The sequence below is a fragment of the Rosa rugosa genome, chromosome 2, assembly GCF_958449725.1.
Source record: "Rosa rugosa chromosome 2, drRosRugo1.1, whole genome shotgun sequence".
Classification (NCBI taxonomy): Eukaryota; Viridiplantae; Streptophyta; class Magnoliopsida; order Rosales; family Rosaceae; genus Rosa; species Rosa rugosa.
In genome coordinates, this window is record NC_084821.1 from 43,220,957 (window position 1) to 43,241,213 (window position 20,257).

Sequence of the window (20,257 nt, forward strand, 5' to 3'; positions counted from 1 at the left end):
CACCATAACCCGGAAGATAATCATGAGACGGATTTTGAGTGTCGATGATCAAAGGATTGCAATGTGCCAAAGTATCCTTCGAAACCCACGGGCCTCCCATGCATACTAGCTGGGGCCATGGCCTGTAACGCCAGAGTGCCACTCTCTATGGCGTTGGCGCCATGCCTACCTCTATGTAGGGTGGCGCTACGTCCTCTCATAGGGACGTCCATCCTTGCAGGCATGTTTGCAGCATATTTGTGTGATCTCGTCACTTTAACAGGGATCGAGATGAGACATAGTGGGGACAGACTACGACAATTCCTGTCGTTCCTGTTGAACATCTGTGTTCTTATCTCCCCCTAACGATAGGAAGACTGTCTCATCAAAGTGACATCCGCAAATCTAGCGGTAAGGAGATCGCCTAGCAAGGGCATGAAGTGGCGGACGATTGTTTGGAGTCTCAAATCCAACGTAGTTGCCCATTCGTCTGTGAGGACCCATCATAGAGAGTTGTGGCGGCGCAATTGACACATAAATGGCACACTCAAAGATGCGTAAGTACTATATTTGTACCCAGTCACTAGCTATAACGCAGAGGTAGATTGAGCGGCGGTGGGTCGTAGACGAATTAGCATAGCTGCATGCGATATTGCATCACCCCAAGCGGATATAAGGAGATTGATGCGCATTACCAATGTCGGGACTACCATCGTAGTCGTTTCCGCAAGACCATTTAGGTGTGTACATGGGAATATGATATCCAACATCAGTCCCAATGCAATAACCAGCGAAGGTCTTTGATGTAAACTCTTTAGCATAGTCAAATCCAATTGACTGAATAGGATGATCTGGGAAGTGAGCCCGTTGTCATATGATATGTGCTAGGAGTGGAGCATAAGCAGCATTTATAGGTGGACAATGGCACAACACGTGACCAGCGTGTTTGCGTGTCAACCAACATCATGAAATATTTAAACGTCCGCAGGTTGGTTGAAACAGTCCACAGAATCCCTACAGATTCTATGTAAGAACAGAATGAGTATTTTCATATCCTTTGCATAGGACGGTCTCAGTCCTAATTTCCCGAAGAAACAGGCTTTGCAAAATGAGCGAGGGGCTTTAGAAGCAACCAATGAAGATTTTGGTTGGGCCTGAGCGTCTGTAGCGCTATTAGAAGCAAAATGTGTGACTACATCTCCCATCATGGCGTTGGAGCTATGGAAATTAGCATGTATGGCGTCATGGCCACTAGGAGGAACAACCATGGCGTCATGCTCATGGTTGGCGTCATTTATGGCGTCATCAGATTCTTGCTTCGTTTTGCTCAAAAGGATGGATGTCCGTGTGAAGTCTTCAGTAGACGGATCATTATATCATGACGATGATGATCTATCCTGTCGTGACAAAGCCAATATGTGTCTAAATCCAAGAGATCTTATCTCATAACTTTATTGGATTAATAGCTAGTGACATAGAGTCCACTAGAGAGACACATAAACTTCTCTAAGATGCGCCTTTGTTCGCAATCATTAGAGGTAATGCAAAGGAATTCTATTCCGTTCTCACTATGCGTTTCCACATGGAATCCGTTGGCGCTTATATCTTTAAAGCTCAATAAGGTACGATTTGCCTTAGGAGCATAGAGAGCTTCAGTGACTTTAATCAAGGTGCCATTTGGCAATAGGAATTGGGCCATTCCATGTCCTTGAAGAAAAGCTAGTAATTAAAAAGGAGTCATTAAGAAAAGAACTCAACTTTTATTAATAAGCCAAACGGAATTACATCATCGTTTCTTTAACCAAAGAAAATCTAATCCAATAAACTAGCTAATGCAAAACAATGGTAGTCATCTAACTCCTTTCGGTAATTCCAATGCAAATGTGACCAGGTGAGTAGAGAGATGTCGGTGGAGCAAGGCTCGCTTAAGTACCACTTATCTCAAAACCTTCCTAGACATCACACTTACATTGAGTACACCTACTTTGAAGAAAGACTAATATCATTGGCATCTACTACAAAAATAATATGGCAATTGCCTACATCTCTTGGAAAATAAAAAGACTTAATCAAAATCGCCAGTTTCTGGGTCTTGATCATCGTAGTCTTCCACCCTTAGATCGAGATCGCCATCTTGATCTTCTTGTTCCATGTAATTTGCCTCCCTTGCTTCGCGATACGTCTTGTATGCGTTTGCAACATTCTGGGGTGCTTTACATGCTTTGGCCCAATGTTCAGTTGATCCACATCGAAAACAAACATCATTATGGTCAGGCTCCCTTGATCGAGGCGCCATTGGGGCGCGATTTGGGCGACCAATGCTCTTTGTGGCGTTACCACCATGGTCGGAGGCTCCACCTCTCTCTCTCTTCACACGTTGACCTCCACGGTTCCGTGCACGCCTCTCTTGGAGATTTCCTTCCTCTTTAGGGCGAACATATGGACCAGAACGTCCAGAATTGTCCCTACTCTTAGGGTTTCGCTCATTGCGTCCTCCCTTGGGGGCGCGACTATAGTTAGACTCCGGAATAGACTTAGTTCCCACGGGTCTAGCATTATAGTTATTCACAAGAATATTGTCGTGCTTTTCAGCTACGTTCATGGCGCCAATGAGCTCATGAAACCTTGTGATACGTCCTGCATTTACATCAATCCGATAATTCTTTGAAATCATCAGTGCAGAGACGGGAAAGGTAGAGAGAGTCTTCTCGATCAACATCGTATCAGTTATGGCTTGGCCACAAAACTCCATCAGAGACTTGATACGAAGAGCTTCCGAGTTATAATCAAGTACAGACTTGAAATCACAAAAGCGGAGGCTATGCCATCGCACTTCTAAATCAGGAAGCAGGGAGTCACGAACGTTGCCAAATCGCTGCTCAAGTTCTACCCATAGATTTCTTGGGTCTTCCTCATTGAGGTATTCATTTTGGAGCGCGTCATTCATGTGCCTTGTCATGAGAATTATGGCTTTAGCTTGTTTTGCTTCAAAAGCAGTAGCTTGCTCAATGGAGAGCTCGTTCTGACTAGGCTCTTGGATGGCTCCCAGAAGTCCATCGGCCTTAAGATGTTGGCGCACATCTCGGACCCACCTATGGTATCCTGCGCCAGTTGTCTCTAGTGGAACGAAGTTCAACTTGTTCAGGTTACTCATCCTGAAAAACAACACAAGATTAGGGTTAGTTTCGGAGCGAAAAGGCTACCACGAAAAACTATTAAATTTCTGAGCATAGTCGCTTCCAAGAAATTAGGGATTTTCTGAGCGTAGTCGCTTCCAAGAAAATCCGATTCCAAGAGGGGTTTTGGATTAGATCGAAACAATGATGTATATGGTCGATCGTTTTTCTTCTCAACAAACTCTAAGTTTGGAGGACTCTACAAGCTCCAAGCTTGGAGTGAGTACGAACCCCCACAGTTCGGCTATAGGTCTCCCCTATGAAGAAGAAAGGGGGGGTAGAAGAAGGGATGTTGGAAGTCCCCGAGAAAAGAAGAGAAAAGTAATAAAAACTTCAAAAACGGGAACTTTTAGAAAAGTTTACCTTGAAAAATTGCCCGAAATCTTGTCCGGAAAAGTGGCCGGAAGTTGGCCGGAAAAAGTCGCCGGCGGTGGTTGATCGGCGGTTGACCGGTGGTGTTGACCGGGTGATGATGTGGCAAATATGCTGACGTGGCTGCTGACTGGACGCTGATGCAGGCGCTTACGTGGATGGGCTCTGGGCTGACGTCACTGGGCTGCGTCACTGGGCCGAGCCTGCTCCTTCTGCTACTGGTCCGATCTGTTCTCCTTCTGCTCTTGGGCCGGACAGCACCTTTGCTTCTGGGCCGAGACTAGTCTTCTTCTGGGCTGGGTTGCGTAGGGTTGACTGAAGCAAGGGCTAGATGATCTGGAAGGGCAGCCGGCGGTTCAAGATGGAACAGATTCTGGTTACCAGTTTGAGGGCCTTTTGACCGGTTCCGGGGAAAATTTTTCCGGTTCCGGTAATCAGGGATCAGGTTGCAGCTTCTGGTGGAGTATGGCTGCAGGAGGATGGGAGAAAGGCTTTGAACCGGGCAGCGAGACTTCCGTTACTTCCGGTGGCCGGTTCGGTGGTTTTCCGGCCGGTTCTGGGGGTGGGGCCGCCGGTTCTGGACTCCTGGAGTTGAGATCTTCAAGGTGGGCGGCGGTGGTTTCTGGGATTTGAAGGCTATGAATTTAGAGTTTCAGGGTTAGGGCTTCGTGCTGATAACGTGTTGTAGAGAAACTGAAATTGAGAGGAATTTGCTGTGTGTTCTCATTGATAATAGGGGCCTCTTTATATAGAGGATTACAATGTATAGAATCTCAATCATACAAGGAAAGTAATCGTACATTGAATAGGAATCTAGATCCTTCTAATTCAACCTATTACCACTAGGTCAAGTAACCTAGAGTTTGGGCCAAACACAAATAGAGATATCATTAAACAATTCACTTAATTTTATACTATTTGTTTGAATTGTTGCTTGTCTATAATTTTTTTTATTTATTTATGGAAATACGACTATTTTTAAAGCGAGGATTTCATATGATATTTGATCATTTTTTTGAGCACGACAATAAAAGGTAGGACCTAAGTAATCTCACTCATTTTCTAATTTCCTTTTTTGTCATAAAACTGATAATCAAATATTATGAACTCGAAACTGAAACTAGGAGCACCTAAACGTAAACGTAGAAAGTGGGATAGACCTTCCGCAGGTATAATACCCAGGCTAATACAAAAAACTGTCCCCACGAGCCGTGGAATGTAATAGACAAGCTCAAGATGAGCATAGGTCCCGAGGGTGTACTTGGCTCATTAATGAGGGGGGAACTTCCGAACTTGGTCAATCAAGAAAATCGCAAATAATGACCCGAAGCTCACTTATATCAAGCTCGACTTGACTGAAAACAACCCATATAGTGAGAAGCCACTTGGGAAATGCCGGAATATCAATTGCAACACCAATCCAATATGAAGACCTGGTCGAAGAAGCCAGCGAGCACTGCCATGTTCAGTATCAGATGATCAGTGGGAAATCGTCACTAAACTCGACCAACCAGAAGCCGAACGACACAGGCGAGAGAGGTTTACAGAGCATTAAGGTTCTCTCTGTTAATAATAAAAAAAAAGTTCTTTCTCTTTTTTATTTTTTATTTATTTTTAATTTTTTTTGCGTTTTTATTGGCCTATAATCGGAGGTTGGACCTTAAAGAATATTTACTCGTTAAGACCAAAACAACAAAAAATTCAGATGTCCAATTTTGTTTTGATCTTCTGACCAAAAATGTCAGCAAATGTAACGTCTAGACATTTTTAATAACACGTGCAGCAAGCTGAAACTATCAAAATGAACAAAAACGTTCGACTAGTACGTAGTCACCAATATTACGCGCTTGCAATCAAATTGTAAAAATAAACAATGATACTAGATAGAAAAACATTATGTATCAATCACAGAACGTTTTTCCAATATTTACAAAACTTTCAAATTGTGATGTGCAAAACCTGAAAATCATTTCTATTAAACGACGTTACGTTCATATTGCAATGCCAAAAACAGAACGTTACGTTCATATTGCAATGCCAAAAACAGAATAGGAAGAAATGGTTAAATTGTAGTAGTATGAGCAGATGCCCCCATCAAACAAAACAACCCATTCAAAACATGAGACACACGGTTGATTACAGTCCAAGTCAATATGTCATTGCAGAATCACATAAAAGGCAAGATTTGAACAAACTTGTGTTACTTGTAGACAAAATCCCTTCCAAGAGATTCACTAAAGCACAAAACTAGAATTGGGTCAAGCAACTATCAAAATTGGGTTACGGACCCTGCCAAGTTATCATTTCAGCTATAACAACTACCAGCCGCACTTGAAGTTCCACCTAAGGTCTCAATCAACAAAATAACCCCTCCAAAAATTGATGTTTATGTATTCAAAGTATACTGTATTCTTGAATACCAGAGAATACCTTGTACCACTTCAACTCCTGATTGGCCTCATACATCAAGGAGAAGCCTCCTTGGGTCCTCCACAACATCTTTAACACGACGCAAGAAGTAAACTGCCTCTCTTCCATCAATCAGCCTATGGTCATAGGTAAGAGCAATGTACATCATCGGCCGCGGGACAATCTCACCCCCAACAACCATTGGCCGGGTCACTATTGAGTGCATACCCAAGATTGCCGACTGCAAATAGTGCACTAATGTGAGATTCCTTTTCACTTTATATTTTCGTAAATTTACTAGAATTAGATATGTGAGTTCCATTTGTTGCCATAAGACGATCAAAGTCCAAGTCAATTCGGTCAGATAAAGAATCAGACCTGAGGAGGGTTGATGATGGGGGTACTTATAAGGCTTCCATAAACTCCACCATTGGATATTGTAAATGAACCTCCAGCCATCTCATCAATTGAAAGACGTCCCTCATTTGCCTTCTTTGCGAGGAAATTGATCTCCTTCTCTATCTCAGCACAATTCATCTTATCAGCATTACGAATAACTGGCACAACAAGGCCCTGCAAGAAAATACATTGAAGATGCATTCTCAGTTCACAAGAACTCTAAAGAAAACTCAATAGCCATGACGAATGCATGCATTGCAAAAAAATTTGGACAGTATAAACAGAAGATTGTTAAACCAAAAGTTCCACATGGAAATGCCAGATAAAAGATCTGAAAATTCTGACAAATCCTTCTACATTGAAGCAGCTACTGTGACGTTTAATTGTGCAAGTTTTCTAAAAGAACATTTGATATTACTCGAAAGAATTCTGGCATACCTTTGGAGTACCCACGGCTACACTTATATCTATGTAATCTCTATATATGATATCATCCCCATCAATGACTGCATTAATAGTAGGCTGATTTTGGAGCCCACTGACAGCAGCCTGTGAACAAAAAAACAAAGATATATAAGTATAATGTACACTGCATTACGCTTCATAGCAATTGTACATGTATCATTTAGCACCATGTACCTTGATGAATCCCGACATAAGCCCCAACTTGACCCCATGCTTCTCAACAAATGCATCCTTGAAGTCAGAACGAAGCTTCATCAAATTTGTCCTGTCACAAGCAAAAGATCACTGAGGTAAGAAAAGAGCACGGAAATATGACCGTTGGTACAACTAAGAGGCAGAGTTTACGCAACCAGTCCACTATAACAGGCATACTGAAGCCGTAGATTCACTAAGTGCCACAACTGTCAGTTTAATTCAAGACCAGGCACAACCAAAGCCTCTGGAAATCAATAAGCAAATATGAAAACAAAAGAAAGTGCACAAGCTAACAGATAGTAGGTGGGAACTTACATATCAACTTCATTGAATGTTGTAAGCATTGCATATGTGTTCTGTGAATCTTTCAATCTTTTAGCAATCCGTTTCCGAAGCGTTGTCATAGGAATCTACAATTATGAGGTTTCACATGATTGAAGCAAGACCATAAAAGACTAAATCACAGCAAGTTTTTGCAGGAAATTTTTTAAAAGAGCACAGAAAAAAGTACAGTAAAATGAATATAAGAAACCTTAGAAGACTTACCCGTCTTTCTCTTTCCTTAGGGGGGAGCTGAGGTTCTTGAGCTGAGGGTTTGGGAGATGGTGGGGAGGGAGCTTTAGGCTTCTCGGTAACTAGAGTTGTTTCAACGTTAGATGTTTGATTCTTGATAATTGTTTCTACAGGGGAAGCTGGTTGTGGAATAGCTTTCTCCAATGTTTTCTCAGATGGACCCACATGGGATACATCTTCACCAGACTTTAGTATGACAGCAATCTTGGTGCCTGGTTCCACAGTATCCCCTTCATTGGCTACAAACTGCCAAATATTAACATAACATATAGAATTCAGAAACCTATCCATTTCCAGAAAAGGGCATCAACATAACTGAGATTCATCAATCTTGAAAGAGGAGGAGGAGGAGGAGGGCACTGCAAAACCTGTTACCTTCTCAATTACACCGGATTCAGGACTAGCAACATCGATCGTGACCTGATGAAAGAGTAATACAGAATTAAATTCATACTCCTGATTCCTGACAGAGGGTGTAACAGTATGATTTGCAACTAAGCTTCCATAATAGGTTTAAATAGAGGTTTGTGATATGACCTTATCTGTTTCAATTTGAGCAATTGGTTCATCAACTTCCACCCGGTCTCCAGGCTCTGTCACAAAATACCAAATGCAGACATTATCAATTATACCAAATTATTGTGACGATTTGAAAAGAAAAGAAAAGTATCAAAGTTGGTTTAGCATACTCTTCAAGAATGTCGCCAAAGTTCCATCAGTAATAGATTCACCCATAAAAGGCACAACGGCGTCAACCAAATCCCCTTCATCACACAGGCATTCACAAGTCAAACATCAACAGAAGAGATTAATATATATACATATAGAGCATATATATATATATATATATATATATATAGAGAGAGAGAGAGAGAGCACTAATTTCACAATGGAACTAAAGATTACAATACATATACAAGTACATATATATGTATGTAAGTAAGAGAGAGAGAGAGAGAGAGGGCACTAATTTCACAGGGGAACTAAAGATTACAATACATATACATACTATATACCAAAGAGAATGTTCCTTAGGTCACCGGGTATATAATCTGAACCCTTCCAGAAGTGACTCGATGATCATTTTTCCTTTTTCCCATTATGAAAATTAGAAATGAAAACACGCCTAACTTGTACTGCTTGTGAAACTATGAAAAATTAGCACTACAGTTTCCGTTTAAGCCACCTACTCTTAGACATTTCCTCCGGCAGGTATTGCCATAAAGATGAATCTCTTCGACAAGCTCACCAAAGTTTGTGAGTGCGTGTGCGTGTGCGTGTGTGTGTGTGTCTCTGTGTTTGAGAGATTATATGTTTGAAGTCTTGCGCTTTCATACTTCAACAGAAATTTAAGAACAAGACACCTATAGAAATTTCTCACAATAGACTGCTGGTTTTAGTAAGAGCCTAGTCCTTATATGAAAAATACAGTAGAAGAGCAAAATTGCTATTTTAAGTGCACACTTATCAAGAACTTAAACCATCAAAGATTGCTTGATTAACAAATCTGACTATATATTCAAGAAAAATGAAAAGAAAATCTTAATGACAAATGCAGCTACTATAGTGCTACAACTTTAAACACAAAAAAGTGCCCAAGTACATACAGACAACTATAACTATAAGTCAGTTAAACACAGGGGAGAAGTAGCACACCAGTCTCAGAAGAAAAGGGTCTGCTCCACATTTGCCTGATAGGCTCTGGCTGAATAGAGCTTCCAACATCCCTGCACAGCAAAGCCATGAGAACTTAACAAGATAAACGGTAAAGAATAACATTAATTTACGCCTCTTTCACTAAAAACTGTTTCATGTAAGTCCATTCAATTTGATTCAGACCAAGGTTAATAAAAAAATTGATTTTGCATCTATACACACAGATGGGAGAACGTAACACGCAATCAAATAGTTCAATCCTCACTGGGTGAAGAAAGTGATCGAAACTCTGGCTCATAACAAATGCGCTATAGAAATTTCTAATACATGCAGCAGAAATGACAGAAGCAGCAAAAATAGAGTCGCTAACCTCGGAGTTCTGATACAATGCGATGAACCTGTAATGAGAAAACAGATATAAGTGGCATCATCACTGTACATTACAGACAACAACACAACCATATTTTTACATATCCAGTGCTAAAAAAGTTACCTGCTAAAATGAGGTGAGAATGATTGCGCACATGACCCAATCCTCCTCCGATTTGAGGTAAAATCTGTTCCCCAAGCACATGAAAATCAAAACGCAATAAACAAAAGTCACATTCCGACGTTGACATGAAACGAAATTCATGTAATAAATACAGCCATGCACATTCTGTAACATCAGAAAGGGACACTTCATATATACTTTCATCAATTAATTTAAAAAAAAAAAAAAAAAAAGACTTGAGTATGACCTCCTTGTTTGCAATAGGTCGGATTGAGTGGCCCAAAATCTGAGAAAAAAAAAAAAGCACAAAAATGTTGAGAAAAATAGACCCCTAATGCCTACTTGTTCAAATTAGAGTAGAAAGAGAATGAATTAGTTACCGAAGGAGAGGAGGCTCCAGAGACGAGTCTTCGCCTTATAGAGCCAAGCATGTTGGCGTGGGTTTGAGAAAAGTAGGTAGGGTTTGGATTTGGGTTTCGCTTTCAGAAGCAGAGAGAGACGGCGAGAGTTGTTTTATATATGGGAAGGAAGGAATTAGAATCCGCCGCATTTATTCTGTAAAATCTTGGTGAGGCTCACTCTCAGTGTGGAAGGTATTAATTAGGACAAGACGGAGCTTCTCGACGAAGCTTAAATTTTTGGATGGAAAGCGTGTCGTTCCATTCATCCCCGACCTTCTCTTTTTTATGAGAAAGCGTGTTACCACGTGACGGATTCCACTTATTAATTACTATTTGATTTAATAAAACTTGATAACTTTTTGTTTATAGGAGTGAGGTAGCAACGCATTTTAGTTATGTTAATGAGTTGGTTACTATTAGAACTAAGACTCACAAGGGTGTTTCAGTAAAATCGGATTAATCTCCCGCCGTAAGCGTACGAAATCGGAGGTCCCTCAAACCTGCTGGTCACAAACTTATGGAAGTTGAAACTCTAGAGCTAGACATAAGAGTTTTATGCTAGGCTGATCAACCAATCTTAACACACCATATGGTTATAAAATTTTAATCCTACTCACTAGTTCTAACCAAAAGTACAATAATATGTTTTTTTTGTTTTTTTTTTGGGCTAAGAACAAACATTCATTAATAGAATAAAGGAATTACATCAGATGTCAAGATGTAAATATGTGCAACAGAGCTTAGAGACAAAAAGAAACAAGAAACATGGGCTATAGACAACAAACAAGACAAAAAGAACAAGAAACACACAAAATCCAATTCGATAGCCAACCAAATTACAGCCCAAAAAGCAGCAGGCATTGCGAGAAAAACACAACAATCAGCACATATTGATAATCTCATATCTCAACACCGAGATGCACCTACCTTGTCCCTCCAACTATCACTGGGAAGGATAGAGCTAATAACCACCAAAATCGAACCATAAAACATAAAATTTTATATCGTGATAGATCAAACAGCAAACTAATTGTTGATTAATTGCGGGAAACCACTATAAGTGAGGGAGGGGATCTGAAGAAGCAAAGAATCGAAATCAAAAGAAGTGTGTGGATCGGAACAACCAGAAAAGGGACGGAGAAAGGTGAAAATGATTGATAAGAAGACGTTGGAGGTGAAGAAGAAAAACCAAGGGGACCATAAACTTTGATAGAATTTATAACAATTCAAGCCCTCATCTCAAAATGTAAGCTAGAATTCTATATTTTTCAAGAGAGAACATATAGTAATGAGTTTACAAGTCTATCATTATTTTATCCAAGACCTCATGTTGACCTCACTACAAATATCATCGATGTGCTCAACTCATCACTACGTACTCATGTGTAACTAGGGAATAAAAGACCAAATGGCACGAAAATAGACGAATAAAGTATATAATTAGTAGTGGAATGAAATTTGGGGTATTTACAAATTTACAATCTCCCTCTTCGAAATCTTCTAACAATCATTTTTTTCCGTGGTAGTCAAATCACATGCACTAATACATAGGTATATCTTACAGTGTCTCAAAAACTGAACATGTAATCTTTTCACAAATATGGAAATCTTAAGAGCTGATAATCATTAATATGAAGATCAACAATTTGCTGTCTTCCATCAATCATTATAATAGATCATAATGCACAAATTAATAGAAATGAAAACACTAATTCGTCACCAAATTAAGCAACGATAACAAGATCGGACACTTACAGTTGACACAACAAAGACTCGATCAATTGTAACATAGAATTTGATAGAAACTAAATCACATTTATCAATTATTGATTGATTTGATATGCATGCAGCTATATCATCATTCATGCACGTCTTCAAGGCAATCCACCTCCAAACCCACCACCGGCACCAGCTCCTCCACCGAAGCCTCCTCCTGCTCCGCCCCCAAGTCCTCCACCGCCACCACCTCCGAACCCTCCTCCGCCACCGCCTCCAGCTCCACCACCAGCACCACCGCCAGCTCCAAAGCCTCCACCAGCTCCTCCTCCAAAACCAGATCCACCGCCCACTCCTCCGCCACCTCCACCACCAAAGCCTCCCCCACCGCCTCCACCAAGACCCCCACCAGCTCCCGCTCCAGCACCACCTCCGAAGCCAGCTCCTCCTCCGGCACCAGCTCCGCCACCACCGCCTAGCCCTCCTCCTCCTCCAAGCCCACCACCGCCTCCACCACCCAGACCCCCACCGCCTCCTCCAAGACGTGGGTGGTGATATAAATTTTTCTCATCGCCAAAGGAACCTTTTTGATCACTTCCAAGCTTCCTGCTTGCACCAGTGGTGAAAATGAAAGCACCAAAAAGCACAAGAAGAAGAAGCCTAAAACTAGAAGTAGCAGTAGTACTCATCTTAACTAGCCAAAGTGGATACAATACTAGTTAAGACGATCGATGACTTTGTTTGAGTTGTGAAGCAAGGAGAATGCGAGAGTGGGATTATATAGGCATGGAAATTAACAGTACGGTTGGTCGATCTTAAATTTTGCTCATCTTCTCATCTATAAATTAGCGTGTTGGGACATACAGTTAATGCAATCCCAACTGTTTCTTTGAAAAAAGGAAACCTCTCTCTGTTCATTGGAATTCAACTTTATGATCCAACATGCATGAAGGCCCGGCCCCACTCCTGACCCGATCTAGTTCTACTGGATTTTCACGTTGCTCGTCTTCCATCCAGCTTCGACACTACTACTGGACTTCTTTCTCTTTGTATGCATGAGATTCAGCTGCTGCAACTCTCTCTCTCTCTCTCTCTCTCTCTCATGGGTTTCTTTGGGATGACTACATGTCTCCCGCTTAGCACCGACAGCTAGCTAGCTAGATGTATAATGGCAGGCCACCACTAGTACTTGAAGCTATATAGATCGATCCCAATCTTTAGACAATTTACTCGTAGCTAAGAAGGATACGTCTATATGTTGTAGTAGATATCTATGTCATGAAGGGACAAATATTAGGCATGCTTTTAATTACTAGAGAAAATAATTGAGGGACGATGACAATGGGGTTGAACGTTTAGTGTGAGTGTGTGACTAGTTAATAACTGATTATTAATAGAAACATCATCTTTTCCCCATCCATTTGCCAAGAGTTTACTGGCCTATGTGCCATAATTGTACATGTACAGACATTATATTGATCTCTAACTAGTATTTGGTCTATTGTCTCCAACAAATTATTGCTAGCTACCTTTATTGCTAGTATTTGGTTCTCGAAGTTCAACTCCTTTATTCCTCCCTTTTGATTCAAATTAATTGCAATTGATTATTATATAGTTTGATGTATGTAAATAGAGGCAACGTACTGCGAGATTTCAATACTCATCACTATCGATAATTAGAGAAAAATTGGTTAGAGAGATAAGGTTAAAGCTTGATATAGAATATTTAATCAATGAAAATAATTTGGTGTTGGATTATAATTTATATTTATATTTGTGCCATAAAACATGGAAATTATTTGTTCTAAAAGTCCAATTTAGTGTTGACTAATCTAATTCTATATTTTGTATAAAATCTTGACAAGAGGAGGAAAAAGTGAAATTCCGGCAAATTTTTCATGCACCACCACTTTTGACAGCACAAGTACTTCGTGAAGCAATCTCAGGAAAATAGGAGTTTAAATTAAGCAATGAAGCCATGGACCATGAATTACTGATGCAAAGGACTAAGTTTGATCACTCCTTTGGCCGAAAATTACAAGGGAAGTCCACGGAAATCATTATGCAAAACAGTTGCTGCAAAGCAGAAAACTGCAATTTCAGAATCAGCTTTTCGGGAACAGTTTTGGAGAGCATTTCTTGCATTCTTCCAGCTACACCTTTACCGAAAGAGATAGCATTCCTTCAAGATATGATGTTGTAATTCAACATGAGCCAAAGAACCGGTCATAATCATCAACGAGGCAGCAGTAAATCAAGTGCAAAATAGGCTTATCGATAAGGTAGAAACTGTCAACTTTTCACGAAGCTTTTTGGGAGATCTTTGTCGGCGACTTACTTGGAGTTTTTCTAGAAGCTTATTGATGATTCTTGAAGATATGATGTCATAGATCATGAATAATTCAAGAACCATCCAGAATCACGACAATTAATATCAAGTCAATCCTTGTCCAAGAAAGAAGCTTTAGAGAAAGAAAACGTATCCTAGCCAAAACAGGGCAGTTTGGCCAAGAATCTTCTTTGGGCAGATTTCTTGTGCATTTTTGGAAGATATATGATACTGAAATTATCAAGGAGATTCCTATAAAAATCCTATAAGATTATAGCAAGATTAATCCATCAAATTATCTTTTAGATAATAGGCATCCCCATGCACTTTCTCTCCTATGCTTGTCACCTTGACTTTAGTGACCCCAAAACCACTCCAACACTCTTCATTTTCATGTTTTCCATGCACAAAAAAGAGAGCTAGCTGCTTCTCTCTTCTCCCATAGCCATATTTTTCTACTCTACTACTCTCTTTAATAGCTCATCATTACTTTCCTCTTTTTACTCCATCTTTTCCATACATTTTTTCCTTATTTTTGGGATCTATTACCACTCTCATACTCCACCTCCATGCTTCTTACAATGATTGAGCTGCTCCCTTTTGCTCCCATTCGTCATTTTACTCCTTTCTCTTCTCTATAAGCATCTCTTCATTACACTCTTAAACCATCACCCATACCACCCAATTACATCTTCTTTCTCTCTATTTGCACTACAAAACCTCAATCTCTACCTCTCAAAATCCAAACCCATAATACCATACTCCCTTTACTACTCCATCTCCTCCATCATCACCACCACAATTACCATCTTCCACCATAAACTCCATCACTACCACTACTACTCCCTCACTACCACTCAAAGTTAGCTAAAGAAGCATCATATCTTTATCACCATTCCATTCATCCACCATCATCAAGAAGTCCATCATTCATCCATTCCACCATCAAGGAGGATCCAAGGAGCAATCAAGGAGGACAAGGAGGAGCTAGCCATCAATTTGTCAAGCTTCAACTAGTTCATTCTTTCCTTTAACTCTTTAATTTACCTCGATGTATATCATAGATTTGATGCTAATTTTTATGATTATGAGTGAGTATTACTTTGTGGGGGCTAGGGTTGAAAGACCTAGCCAATCTTGTATGGAGTGATGCTATAATATGATGTGATGCAATTTTCTTTAACATGCATGCCTACATGCTAGTTCAAGAGTTGAATGCATATGCTTAGACTTTACCACTTTGAGTATAAGTGTTTGTCATATCATGATATAATGTTTAGAGATTGATAACCTTTGAATGTTAAATCATGAAAGCACACTAGGTGTGCATGTAGGGGTTGTGAATTACAGTCACTTATAGATAAGCTTGGTTGGTTTGCATGATTTCTTCATCTCCAAACTTTATGCACTTAGGGTAATGCACTAGATATACATAACCGGATTGAAATGCATAACTTGAATAGTTAAATATTACACCCAAGAGGGGTTGCTTGATATCACAAAAGGAGCACGTCCCTTGTCATACCCAAGAGGGATGCAAGGAGAGAAATTGGTTAATTAATTTAGCATCATTCGTATTGAATGCATCTGTTTGGACCCAAAATGAACATTTTGGCCTGACAAGGCACGTCTTGGAGAAATTGAGCCAATATCAGTGGCTCAAGCTATATATTGTCGACAAGCTCGAAATATATATTTAGAGGCTAAATAAAGCCTACTATAAAGCCTATTATGGAAGCATGGAAGTATGACAAGTCAACTTTAGCATATTTTCCTACTTCGGCTAGGAAAAACCGAGCTAGACAAGGAAGGAGGGGTGGCAGACTAACCAAATGAAATCGAAATGTGCTGAAACTTTCCAGATCCATTCTAGACAGCCCAAGGATCATTTCTTATGAAGAGTACCAGAGATGTTTTTGAGTGGAAGGCCTTCAAACAATCAGTCCAATCTTTTGCAGAAGCAAAACTGGAAAACTGGACCTGTAAGAGGTCCAGCAGCGTTTTCGGCCCAACCACTATACCAAAAATTCTGAAATTTTCCCAGGGTGATCTACACTCATAATGGAACATTTTTTATGAAGAGGTCATAGTGAAATTCGGAATGCTTGTTGGAGAAATAATTGAAGGAATAAAGGGACAGAAACTGACCTAAAACCAGCTCAATATTCACATGTTCATGTTTCCTACCCACATGAAGAAAGCTAGATGCTTTTCTTCTTTTCCTTGGATATATTTTTCAAGACAATCTCTTTAATAGATCATCATCACTTCCATGTTTTTGCACCTTCATGCCTTGCTTTCATTTCATCATTTCTCTAGCTTTTCCATATTTTACAAATCACTTTCATATTCCACTTTCATTATTTTTATTCCACTCATCATTTCACTCTTCTTTTTCTTCCCTATATAAACACATTCTCTTCTCATTCTAACATACACATTCACAACATCACAACATCTCTAAGATGATCTAAGTTCTCTCTAGAGCAAACCTCTCTAAGAGCAACTCCTCTCCCTCTCTTTCTCTTTCTCTTAGCGGTGATCACACTCCTAGTCCTAGTCTTCTCAGAAGCCGACTTTCAGTGCCACCAAACCCTCTGTCAACGTGCTTCGGTCCTAGTCTCCTCGGGAGCCGACGGTAGTGCCGCGACCACAACGGTTACGGAACCAGCCAAGCAAGGGTAACGCCCTAGCAACCCAGCCAAGCTAAAGTCACGCTTTAGCAAGTTCTCCTCACTTCCCGGTGGTTCTCGCTCTGCTCGATCTACAACATCGAGTATCGATTTGGTGATTTTCAAGAAGCTCAGCAAAAGTCCTCACCACGAGGCACAAAGAATCCCACGACGAGGTTGGTGCTCTCCTCGTCCACAATTGCTTGAAAGAAGTCAGGTCAAGGGACACCCCCGACGACCGCACCCGAACGGTGCTGGCACGCCCGCGCAGAAAAGAGACTGTTGACCAGCTGCAGCAAAATTGGAGCCAAACAGCATCAATACGTTCAAGGGAGGTTAGTGGTAGACAATCCAAGTCCTAACGTTCCTTCATTTGATCACTAGTTTAGTTTAGAGTAGTTTAGTTTACATTTGAGCATTTATTTTAATTTGGTTCACCACTCTATCCAACAAACAATTAATTTCACTACCACCACAATGCACATACTCACCATGAGTCTAGATTCCTTGTGAATTTAGGTTTGTGATTGTACATTTGCATATTCTAGCTCTCCTTATGTTCACACCCTAGGTAGTGAAAGGAATCCAATCCTCGTGGGTTCAACAACTTTTATTAAATCCCTATACTATTACTTGTACCCCTTAAACTTGAGGGTGGCTGTTTGGCTAACATCTGGCGGGGTTGAACCTCCAAATTAGGCTAGTTCCAAGTTTTGTTCAAAAAAGTACGAAAACTTAATTCTGACCAACATGATATAATAATGTTTTATTTTACAATGGTCAGCTTGATACTATATATGATACTTTTAGAGATTTTCTATTAAGATTTAAGACATCCAAATTTTCTCATTTGAATTATTAAATTATCTATTTATCTTAATGCTAAATTTCTATTTTGGACAACAAATCATAGGCAAAAATTATTTATCTACATCTCCTAATCTATAAATAAATAAACCATATTTTCATATCTTTATCTAATTAATGCGACCATCACTTTTCAAATTCAAGATTCTAAACATGTGACGAACAAAGTTTATTAAAAGAATATTAATAATAATCTGATTTACTTTCATTAAAAAAAAAACAAAATTTTCTCTCAAGTTTGGATGCCCGGTCCGACGGCACGCCCTTGCGGCGGCGGCGGCGGACGGGCTAGAAGGGACTCTGTGTCCGGTGTTAATGGGTCCGGTCGAGGTTTTGGTTGCAGGATGAGGCCGTTGCTGTCTTGGGAGGTTGGCGCATTTGACGGCGAAGGCCAGAGGCGGGGTGATGACTGGAAGGCGGGGTCGACGTCGCCTTGCCCTCGGGAGGAACGCGAACGACCTGGTGGTTGTGCCTTACTGGCGTGTGTCCGGAGATCCACGGGTTCAGATGGGATTCGAGGTGATGGAGATGGCCGGGTGAGGAAAGCCACTGGGGTCAGATCGGATCGGTTTAGCCCGACTTGGTTTGGGCGTTTTGGTTCCGAGTTGAGGAGGGGCGGCGAGGCTAGATGGCTCGAGGAAGGTGGCGTTGCTGCCGGAGTTGGGACGGCATGGGAGGCGCAGGCAGGACGGAGGCGTTGTGATTTCTGCACCCATTTTTGATTTGGGCCTGGTGGACTTTGGGTCTGGGCTTTGACCCTTGACCCGGTTATATTTTCTATTTTGTCTTATTTTCATTTATTTTTAATTAGCTATGGCTCATTGCCAGCAATAATTCCCTATCTCTTTTGGGTAGGGCGATATGGGCTTTGTCCCGGTATGCACACTCAGTGTGCCTTGTCTGCTCTAGGTTGGCGGCGAGTTATTTGCTTCGTTAAATGGGCGCTGCCGCCTAGTGGCAGGGTGAGACTAAGTGTCGTCGGATTTACTTTTCAGCGACAACATAAGAGGAAAGCTGTGCTAAAGCTGGTAATTATGCTATGTTGTAATCGAGTTACATATCGAGTTATCTTTCCGCTATGTCACTGCTATGTTAAAGCAAATGAAGTAGCTAATTGTGCACTCTTTGCTAGTTATTGGTGCTTGTTAGAATACAAGTCTCCTATAGAGATTTCTGATATTATTTTGGAAAATACTCTAGATGCTTATTGTGATAAGGGGTTTAGGCTCAATGTCCGCCCCTTGTATTCGACAGTTTCATTAATCAAGGCTTGAGGGCAGCCGCACCAGCCCTTTATTCAAAAAAAAATATATTAATAATATAGAAAGAGTAGTATTTATTGAAGAGAATACTAGATTTAAACATTCGTAATATATAGAACACTGACCCGTTAATAATGCAATTAGTCTAAGAAAAACTATACTAAGTTACTAACATTAATGCATATGAATGTAATTGATTTAATGGGCACTTTCACGCTCCAGGCACATAAGAAAGAAAGGCGACCTCTTTGAAGAAGTTTGCATGTGTCATATAGAAATTCGATCACCTCAAGAATTTTGAATTAGGAACATCGAATTGGGTTTGTAGGTAACTAGTAATTTTGCATCAGAAATAAAAAGTCATGGATCGAGGTTTAACAAAAGTGGAGGATTGGCCAAAAAAAAAAAGAGGAAGAAGGAAAATTTGTAAAGAAAAATTAATGAACGGAGTTATGGTGAGTAAATTCACCTCAAGATTTTTATATTACAAAGCTTCTATATTTTCTATATAAACTTAGGAATAAAACTATGTTAGTAATTTACGAGAGGTCTAATGAGTAAATTTGTTGTGTAAATAGAAAAAAAGAGGTGTGAAAAGTATTGGAGGTCTTCAAAGTAAATTGAGAGGTCCCAGTAAAAGCTCTCCATTTTTATGTAAAAATTAAACTACCCTGCTACATTATCATGTTCCATGGACAAATTCAAGCCAAAGTATTTATTGATACTACACGTACATGCAATAATGTCGTTGACAAATGTGATCAAAAGTTGGATTCGTTGCTGGATTAGATTAATGAAGATGTGGAAATTGGATAGGCTCGTTGGTTGGTAACATAAATATGTTAGAAGATGTGACCCACAGGATGAGCCAGATTGAAACTAAGCTCAAGTTGATGAATTGATGACAAATAAACAGTAGCTGCATGTACAATCAATTTGAATTGAATGCCTGGTATCCCACTCTCTGCCTCACCCAAATATGCAAACAAACACAATCATTTGTCACGGATATGTGAAATGCATGTTCATAATGATATCAACAATTTGACTGATCCCAAACCAAAAAAAAATCGATCACCAAGCATTCTGATTATGTACATTATCAAAATTTTAGATCCTTGTTTCCATCATGATCGTGAATTATAATTTTAGACATAAAATGTACGTACACTTAGCTTTTTTTAAATATTTTGTGTGAAGTAACAGCTAAATGTGATAGAAAATCGTAATGAAAATATACTATGCCTAAAATGTCATATCGATCTAACAAGCAAAAAGTTTGTGAATTGAGAT

At 40.1% G+C, this 20,257-nt stretch overlaps 2 protein-coding genes across 3 annotated transcripts; both read right to left on the minus strand.

The window, feature by feature from the left end:
- Positions 1-5,619: 5,619 nt before the first annotated feature.
- LOC133731835 (dihydrolipoyllysine-residue succinyltransferase component of 2-oxoglutarate dehydrogenase complex 2, mitochondrial-like) lies at positions 5,620-10,368 on the minus strand. 2 transcript variants are annotated; one of them, XM_062159257.1, is made up of 14 exons: positions 10,098-10,368; positions 9,965-10,003; positions 9,718-9,781; positions 9,595-9,622; positions 9,225-9,295; positions 8,258-8,332; positions 8,106-8,161; positions 7,944-7,988; positions 7,542-7,814; positions 7,311-7,405; positions 6,975-7,065; positions 6,774-6,884; positions 6,315-6,509; positions 5,620-6,177 (listed from the first exon to the last, which is right to left on the minus strand). In XM_062159257.1, exons 1-14 carry the CDS (start codon positions 10,146-10,148, stop codon positions 5,986-5,988), a joined length of 1,386 nt encoding a protein of 461 aa, XP_062015241.1. In that variant the 5' UTR covers positions 10,149-10,368; the 3' UTR covers positions 5,620-5,985. The 2 variants fall into 2 exon arrangements, with proteins under 2 accessions (XP_062015241.1, XP_062015242.1); XM_062159258.1 differs by lacking the exon at positions 9,965-10,003 and having other exon boundaries at positions 10,098-10,367.
- A 1,370-nt stretch (positions 10,369-11,738) lies between these two features.
- LOC133732982 (glycine-rich protein 23-like) lies at positions 11,739-12,773 on the minus strand. The gene has a single exon (XM_062160580.1). It carries the CDS (start codon positions 12,521-12,523, stop codon positions 11,993-11,995), a length of 531 nt encoding a protein of 176 aa, XP_062016564.1. The 5' UTR covers positions 12,524-12,773; the 3' UTR covers positions 11,739-11,992.
- Positions 12,774-20,257: the final 7,484 nt, after the last annotated feature.